This window comes from Coptis chinensis, chromosome 7, assembly GCF_015680905.1.
Source record: "Coptis chinensis isolate HL-2020 chromosome 7, ASM1568090v1, whole genome shotgun sequence".
In the NCBI taxonomy this organism is placed as follows: Eukaryota; Viridiplantae; Streptophyta; class Magnoliopsida; order Ranunculales; family Ranunculaceae; genus Coptis; species Coptis chinensis.
Window position 1 is genome coordinate 92,195,869 of NC_141462.1, and position 9,642 is coordinate 92,205,510.

General features: G+C 33.1%; 1 protein-coding gene and 1 long non-coding RNA gene across 2 annotated transcripts; both read left to right on the forward strand.

The window, feature by feature from the left end:
* The first annotated feature begins 581 nt into the window (after positions 1-581).
* On the forward strand, positions 582-1,615 carry LOC147489996 (abscisic acid receptor PYL4-like). Its single transcript, XM_086572177.1, has one exon. It carries the CDS (start codon positions 737-739, stop codon positions 1,337-1,339), a length of 603 nt encoding a protein of 200 aa, XP_086428303.1. The 5' UTR covers positions 582-736; the 3' UTR covers positions 1,340-1,615.
* A 5,483-nt stretch (positions 1,616-7,098) lies between these two features.
* LOC147489997 (uncharacterized) lies at positions 7,099-8,815 on the forward strand. Its single transcript, XR_015200741.1, has 2 exons — positions 7,099-7,203; positions 8,393-8,815. It is a non-coding gene; the product is annotated as an uncharacterized LOC147489997 (long non-coding RNA).
* The last annotated feature ends 827 nt before the right edge of the window (positions 8,816-9,642 follow it).

The following is a 9,642-nucleotide window of genomic DNA, read 5'->3' on the forward strand; positions in this document are numbered from 1 at the left end:
CTCTTCGCAGGTTTCAACTTTCAAGTGGCTGGGTCGTCCATTTGCAGATTTGCTAACTACGTCTTTTCCTGTTCTCTACTAAACCAAATAACTACTCCAATGTCCTCGTAATATTACGATATTGTCACTCTTCATTAGTCACATTTCAGGAAAAAAAAAATCAGAAAAATTAGATGTAGCTCCGAATACTATTCAATTAAAAGATCCTTAAAATATAAGAGCATCATCATTCATCACCGCATCGTTAAAAGTTATCTTGATTTTTTTTTTGTACATAACAGAGCTCATCAAATGGCAAGAAATGGCTGAGATAGATTAAATTCACATTTCATAGGGTTGGGTTGCTGAACTATGGGTTTATTAAGGGCATAAGTTTTTTATGATAGCAAAATTGGAGCTGTGCAAAATGTATACAACAAATTAGAATTGTATTTCGTCCAAAAAGATATTTAGAACTTGTAATAGTATACAATAAGGACAAGAAGCAGGACTAGGCCTAATATTGTAACTTCAAAAACTTCCCACTAGCTCTATTTTATTAACCCCACATGAATTTTAATACAACCAACACGAAGAAATCCATCCCATCCCTCCCCCTCTCCCTCTCAACTTCACACCTCTCTCGTTTAACTCTCCTCTTTCTCTCTATATAAATAACACCAAAAACCCATAAACCCAAACCTTTCATCTCCGTAACCAAATTACAAACAAACAATCTTGACCAGAAAAAACAAAAATGCCTTCACAAATTCCAAAATCATCTTTCCAACTCCATAGAATCACCACCACCACCAACAAACAAACTCAACAATCATGCACAATTCCATTACCGGAAAACGTAGCGCGATACCACGCACAATCGGCCGGACCAAACCAATGCCGCTCGTCCGTGGTCCAAACCATATATGCACCCGTATCAACCGTATGGTCCGTAGTACGTCGCTTTGACAACCCTCAAGCATACAAACACTTTGTAAAAAGTTGCAATGTAATTGTAGGTGATGGAGATGTTGGTACATTAAGAGAAATTCATGTGGTTTCAGGATTACCAGCTGCAAGAAGCACTGAACGTCTCGAGATACTCGACGATGAAAGACATGTTTTGAGTTTTAGTGTAGTTGGTGGTGATCACCGGCTTGCAAATTACCGTTCAGTTACAACTCTTCATCCAACCGCTAATGGATTAGGAACGGTTGTTGTTGAATCGTATGTTGTTGATATTCCTTCAGGTAATACTACAGAAGATACTTGTGTGTTTGTTGACACTATTGTACGTTGTAATCTTCAGTCATTAGCTCAAATTGCTGAAAATACCGTGAAACGGAATAGATCGCTGTGATTTACAATTGTGAGATCAAACGACCATAGTGGTTTTTGGAAGTATGAATTGCTTCAAATGTGTAGTGCCTTGGCTTACTGAAGCAATTGGACTGGTACCAAAACGTTATATTGGTGTCCCTCGTCACGGCTTTAATTAGCTTTTTCTTTCTTTTCTATTTTTGTTTTTGTTCTTGATGTAATAATGATTTGCACCATTGTGAATATCATCTTGTCTTCACTTACCTATGGGTTTTTGTGTAATTCAAAAATACTAGAAAGGAAATTTGTTTATTAATTGTATGTTATGTTTGGTTCATTCATCATAGCATTTTATTCCCTTTATATACATACATATATGAATCTTAAATGTTATAATGAAATAAACTTCTTTAATCTTATACACTGTCCAATTCAGCAAGATGCATTACAATGCAGGCTGGTGCCAATTAGGTTAGCTGGTAAAATCTTTGGGTAATGATATTAGAGATATGGGTTCAAACCTGCCCGCATTCCATCGGATCTTTGGGTAATGATATTAGAGGTATGGGTTCGAACCTGCCCGCATTCCATCGGATTGAGTTACTGATCTTATTTAAAATATACTTGCCAATTCAAAAAAAATGTGTTAGTTTATGGAACTCCATTTTCCAGAGAAAAATTGGTTCATTCTTAATTTGTTTCAATTTAGTTAGTTTTCTCAATGTACATTCTTGACAGAACAGAAAATGAAAATAGTTTTCTAGGAATATCTCTAGGGGTGACATATTTTATTTCATAATTTTGTTTCAATTTAGTTAGTTTTCTCAATGTACATTTCCTTTTTTGAGTAACTTTCTGAATGAAGAACATCAGTGCGTTCCTACCGAACAGAAAATGAAAATATCAAATAAAATTTGTAGTGAATATCTTTAACCTAACTCAATTGTACGTTCTTATTTGGGTTCTTATTTTTCCCCCAATTTCAAATTCTGTAATTCTATTCTGTTGAAGTTTTTCATTTAATTGCATCATGGCATGCGTACTTCATTTTGAATTTCAATTCAACAAAAGTAGAATAAGAAGATTTTTTTTTTTCATATATATAACTATATAAGCCTACAAGTTGTATGAGACTCAAGTTGTATATATGTACTTCCACTAGTACATTTAATAAACTGCGTGGAATCTTAGGTGAGTACATTGACTCATTCGGCTGGAAAATATTTGCAGCTGTGTCGGCCAAGTTGCACTGTTTGAATTATAATCACAAATCATAGTACAATTTTTTGTATAATTTATTTTAATAAGCATACTCGTGCGGCTGTCACAACTTGCAAAATCACAATAATAGCTATGTTCATCACCCCTCTTGGACTCATTATTCAATCAACATCCAAACAATACTTGGGGAGCTATTTTATTGCCAATTGTAAAAAAAAAATTCAACATTTTTCCCCTAATTATATCCAACTTTCAACCCAAGTGCTTTGAAGCGATCAGGCTGCTTTTGCGTTTGTTAGAGCCCATCGTGTACGTCAAAATTTATTTGTCTAACAAAATATCGAATGCATTCAAGCGGAGCTAGACGAGTGGATGAGGGGTCTATCTTTAGAAAGTTGAGTACGGTCTGGCGCATGAAGTTATTTGGCATTGCATGTTGGACAAGAAGACTCATTATTTGATGGGAATCAATAGTTGCTCTGCAACTTGCTTTTAATAACACAACTTGTTCTGAAAAGAAATGCAAGTTGGTGGGTTTATTTTCTAAGCTCTCATGTTTTGTTTTGAATGAGATGGGCATGCAGTTGCAACTTGGTTAGCAAGTGGGTAATGAAAGCTTTAATTATCTTCTCTGATCTGTTTGAATGCTTTTCATGCCACCCATTTCCTTAGGTCTCGTGGGTTTGCTTCTTTAGCTTTTTTTTTTATGAACTGACCACACAACAACAAACGCTGAAATATTGGAATCAGTCAATATATCGGGTTTCTAGAATAACGATAAATACTGTCTAACATAACGGTCTTCGAAGTGATCTTGTCTTAATATTGCGTGAAATGAAATACTAAAACAAACATCATATATTTCTATCGCTATGTTTATAGGGATCCCCTGATTATTATAACTATTGTTATTACGAAAATGATTAACCATCTATTGAAAACCTAGGCTAGGAGTCAGGACCAAAATTGGTCGAAATGTCAATGTTGATTGTTGAGTACTAAATTATTAGGTCCCACTTTCCCAGTGTCCCATACATAGTGTCACACTGTCACTGCATCAGCAAATGTGTCGGTTGATTTCAAACTTTCCAAAGCCAAAATAGAGGTACTTTAAATCCAGACGTATGTATTTGCAAATCATCACTAACAATGCCAAAATACATTTGACAGTTAGCGATCAATCTGATCACTATCGCAATGTTAATATCGTAATGTAATTTTTGGTTTTTTACAAACTATAAAACCATAAAAGGAATCCGTCCTGTAGCGCAATGTCTCACATTCTCTCCAAAATGAGACGGTAACCGATTTTTGGTTATTAGTACTTTTCTTCACTTTTTTTTATGTCCTTGCTTCATGTCTCAGGGAAACTAGTAAGTTGTAACTATTTCACATAATTTTCAGTTGGTCGACTAGCTAGAAAACAATAGCTATGTTTTCACTGAATGTGCCTTTTTAATCCAAATATAAGAACCAAAAAAAAAGCCAAAGATAAGATACTGTTGAAAATTTTGTCCATCGGCTTGTTTTTAGTTTCCTTTTCATTTTCACAACCGTACGAGTTTATTGTTGTTCAGCAATTGGCTTATACTAGTATCGAAGAAAATTGTCTGTTTCTTTTCTTGTTTCTTTGCGTAGAAACCATTAAATATTTTAGGTCCAGTAAATGCACTCTTGTAGTCTTGTCCTCATTTCAGCTGAAAATCATCTTTTTCTTTCATTTTGAACTATAATAATTTTAATTTTAATATCAAAAATCAAAATGTACAATTTGAGACTCAATTTCTTAAAAAATTCTGAAAATTGCATAGAAATTGCAAACGTCAAATTATAGAATACAACGCGGTGGTGTTTTTCATCCTTGCAAATTTTGCAAAAGAATCTAGATTATATGATAAGTAATTGGGAATGCTGGATAGATGGACCAAATGCCCAATCACCGAAATCTGTTCAAGAGAAGCTCCCAGCCTCCCACACATTCTTCCAAATGCTTCTTTTTCTTACAGCCGTTACAGGTAAATTCTATCCAGAACAAGAACTACGGCTAAAAAAAACCATCAGGTACATGCAAAAGACAAGAGGTCCCCGACTCTCAAAAAAGAAGAAAAAACCAGACAAACCTCAAGTACTTTTGGCCAGGTGCCTCCAATATAAAGAGAGCCATGAAGGCGGGCGGTTCTACCCCATAGCATAATAAGCAGCCGTTTAGGGCCTCGTAGTCGAAGAGGCCCCCAATATATTTTAGTCTACTGTTCACTATTGCTTTATTAACAAAAATAAATAAATAAATAAACTATTATTATTTTTTATTTATTTTAATCCGTTAGATAAACGTTTTTTACATTAGAAAATTAGAAACTAGAACCTCATGTTAAACCATTTTGTTTTCCTTGCACTTTCGCCTTCTCCAACAAAAGAAACATACTTCCCTCTATAATTTATTAAAGTTTTTTTTTTATCACTCTATAATAAATAATCAAATATGAGCGAGGCATTTGAAGCCAACACTTCAACTTTATCTTTATCTTACTTTTGTCATTTTTGGTTTTCCCCTATAATCCCTCACTCTTTCTATATATTTTGTTTCATTTGGTATAGAATTTTTCTTCTCTGTCCTGTGCATTTATTTATTAAATAAATCTATTGAAGTTTCAAGTTTATGAGATGACTAAAAAAAAAAAAAAAAAAAAAATTGGGATCAATTTTTACAATAATTGTTATCTTCTAATTCTTTTGTTAAATAAAATAAGGTTTTTATTCATATAAAATAATAACGTAAACAAATCTATAAAATGTAACAATTTTATTGGTATATATTAATACTAGAATGCCCCATATTCAAACTTTGTTTAGGCCCGATTGCCTTAAACCGCCTTGCATGAAGGTTGACATCATAGATTACATAAACATCTCTCTAACATTTTGGTGGTAAAACATTATTATATTTTTCTTCGTTAATGAGATTTTATATGCATTTAACTGTTTAGTAAAAGCAGTCATTGCTAAATGTAGGCTGGGTGAAAAGTTTGAGCACTCAGACATTTTGCAATAATGCGAATACACTTTCGACAACCAGCTGCTTTGTGTAAGTTACTAAGTTATCACACTGTCGCTAGCGGCACGAATAAAGCTTGTGACTTATGAGTGACAGATGGACGAAAATGAAAGAGCTGATGATGGTCAGATTTTTAGGATGATTTGAAAGAAATGATTATGTTCGATCGGTTTCTACTACTAAATTTTAAAATATCGAAGTAACAAGAGCAAAAATGGTGAAACATGTCTGAATTCCTTGATTAAATCTTGAGAATGACCTTTCATTAATTAATTTGCCCCATTCCCTATTAATCGCAAGCCACATAACTGATAGCTCTCGTGTGTAGTTAGTGCATGTTGTGATGTAGATGCCCAATCCGGCAATGCCTCAACTTTAACTCTCATATGCGTTTTGCCAGTACATAGCTTCATGGTCATGCCCCAATTTTAGCGCTTGTGGCCACAAAATTTGAACTGTGATTTTACCATATTAGCCATCTTTGACCTACGTATCTATGAATACGATATTAAGTGATACAAAATGAACAAGGTATTACCTATCAAAGGTCACGATCTGATAAAAGTTGATATTTGACCAAAACTTTAAAGTGGTCATGCAACAATACTTGCAATTTGTTGTTTTTGAAGAAATTGATGAGCCTCGTGTTAATACAGTAGGTGAGCTTACGGATCAAACCTAAAATGTGATTCAAAGGTAAAGACGCTGTAACCCAATTCTTTGTGGATAAACAGGATACAATTATGCCGATCTTTATTTGCCAAACGAGAGTGATCAGATAAATTACGATCAGTGTTCACCGTTAAATCGGAAGTCGGACTCTTTTGTGGGCCTGTGACCAAATTGAGAGCCTAGGTATCATTGGGCCAACTTTCGGCCCCACATTGGAAGCCCAAAATTCTTACCAAAATGAGGCCCCACTTAATTAGTGTGGTCAGGCACTCAGGCCTGTTACTAAATTTGGGGGCCTAAGACAAGGTTGGGCCCGGATTTTTTCTAACTTCTAAATATAACCTCCTATTTTGTGAAAATTTTCTATGAAACAGATTATTTGGATTTTCAGTTTTGTTGCATTTTTTTTTGCTTTCTCACCTCTCGTTTTTCCTTTGGGTAATTGTCTGATTCGGCCATAATAAAAGCACATTGTGCTCCAACCGACCATGCCTTTTAATTTTGACCAATTCAACGGTTTTTTTTTATCCTTTTACCCTTCTTTGTAACACTCTCTCTCTCCTCCTGTCACACTCTCTCTCATATTTATATTTTTGATGTTGACATGCGCAGTTATAGTTACCCGTTAGATTCTCTTAGCGATACGTACCAACAATTTATGACCGTTGAATTCTAACCTACATAAAAAAAATTGTGGTAGTCATTTATACCATTACAATTAGCTATTGTGGAAACTAGAAAGTAGCAATTTACTGGTCTACTATCAGCAACATTTTCGTAGTATTTGTTGTACGGACATGAAACAATTTTTATCTCGATTTTTGTGCCAAACTCAATTTTTTTTTTTTTTACAAAACTCCAAAGCTTCCTGTTTTTTTTACTTCTTCTTGATCGTCTTCTCTTTCTCAATTTTTCTAAGATTTTTCATGGAAGACAACAACATAAATCCGATAATGGTATAGTTCTCATTATTTATTGACATGTTTTAAACTTTGTTTTGTTGTCTTCAGTGTCGGTTTGGTTCTAGGTAGTGTGGGGTTTGTTTTACGTAGTTGATTTTGGATTTGTTTAAATTTCCATTGCTGTGTATACCCTTTCCATGTTGATTTTGTTCTTATTGTTACGATATTTATAGAAGTTTTACTCTCATTTATCTTTATTAGTTCTTTTAATTCCTATTTTGTCACTCACCTTTCCAATTTTCCAATTTTCCATTTTCATTTCACATATATTTATATTCTTTATTGAATAACTCATCTCTCACAACCAATTATATTTTCCATTTTTAGTAATATTTTTTTATAATTCACATGAATTAAAAAAAGAAAATTCGTGTTTTCTTTTTGTTTGGTTTTGCTTATATCTTCATTAGTCATCTATAAAAATTCACTTTAGTTATATATGTGTAAAAGTTATTTCAACAATAATTGGTAAACTAACCCATCATTTAGTTTAGTTACACTAGAAGTTGTACAAAAAATGATATGATGATCATGAAATATGTGCTCCAAAAGAACTTGAAAGTGAACTTATGTTTTTTTTTTAATATATTTTGTGTAAAGTTTTTCTTGAATGTAATATATGAATATGATAGTTATTTTCATATAATATCTTAACAACTAATATGATTTTTGGTATTGAACTGGTGGTGATTGGTTTTTTTTTTTTTTTTTTTTGGCATATTAAATTATCTTATAAGTTGCAATTTGTTGATTTGTGATCGAGTTACAAACTATTGGTGATTATTTTATTTCAATATTTTTTTTTAAAGTTTCTCTAAGTTTTAATTTGTTGATTTTTGAGTGAGTTACGTACATACTGAGGAATCTGTTTGTTATGTATATATGATATTTGTTGACTTCTGAGCTCGTGTTGTTTTAGTATATTTTTTTCTAATAAGTTTATCTTGGATGTAATATATATATAGTAGTTATTTTCAAAACATATATATGTTAGCTACTTTATGGGAGGTGGACATTATTACCTAACAAAATATTGAGCAATAGGTGAAGAATGCTAAAGATGGTAGATAAAATGGGGTCACATTGCCCTACAGAATGTTGAGCAAGATGGGAACAATGTTGAAGATGGTAACTGTATGTACATGCTTTTGTAGCTGACAATTATGAACGTTTTGTTTACTAGATGGTCCGCTTTATCAACAATCAACTAGGACTCATCAATTGGAAGATGTGGAGATTTATGACGTCATTGAAAAGGTCACACACAGCTTGTCGACGTTCGAAAAGGTCATTGCAGGTGAGGGTTGGCCAACATGTTGTATGAGCGTAAATGAGAAAGTTATTGATACATTCCTGTACAATTACTGACGGTTCGTTACCATTTTGGATTTTCAAAGTTTTTATAGTTGGGAATCGAAGTAATACCATTTTGTAATTGGGTAATTTGGGAATCAAAGTAAAGATTTTCAAAGTTTTTATATATTTGGAAATCGAAGTAATGTCATTTCATAATTTTGAAACTGACAGGTTCACATGTAGTGACTATTAACAACTGGTGACTATTTGAAATACAAGTTCATCTTAGAAGATATTTACTTATGAAGACTTATATTTTTCACATCACAGCCCATCTTATAGTTTTTTGGGATTTTCAAAGTTTTTATAGTGACTTTATATATTTGAGAATCGAAGTAATGTCATTTCGTAATTTTGAAACTGACAGGTTCATATGTAGTAACTATCAGCAACTGGTCTATTTGAAATACAAGTTCCTCTTAGAAGATATTTTACTTATGAAGACTTATGTTTTTCACATCATAATTCACATTATAGTTTTTTGGGATATTCAAAGTTTTTATAGTGATTTTATATGTTTGTGAATCGAAGTAATGTCATTTTGTAATTTTGAAACTGACAGGTTCATATGTAGTGACTATTAGCAACTGGTAGCTATTTGAAATATAAGTTTCTCTTAGAAGATATTTTACTTATGAAGACCTTGTTGGTGTTTTCAATATAGCATCAGCATCTGCATTGCTTGCCTTCCTTGGCCTTCTAGTTCTAGGTCCTTGCACAACCTCAATCTCTGAACTTCTATCCCTTCTTCTATGTCCTTTCACACCCTGAACTTCAAAACTTCTACCCCTTGTTCTAGGTCCTTTCACAACCTCAACCTCTGAACTTTCCATACTACCTTTCAACCCACCATGAACAATCTCTTGAATTATTGTTTCCATGCCAGTCCTTATTTCACTATGGAGTATATCCCCAACAATCCTAACCTCCTTAGTAACCTATTTTAGATTAATCAGAGCACATAACAATACATATAATTAAGATCCCACTTCACTAATTGTAAACCACAACAAAAAAAACAATATATTCATTATTGCTGACATATATTGTTCAACAATATATCAATCATGGTACAGT

What these genes read in the sequence shown, in the direction of transcription:
- LOC147489996 (XM_086572177.1), top strand. Translation starts at nt 737, where the DNA reads ATGCCTTCACAAATTCCAAAATCATCTTTCCAACTCCATAGAATCACC.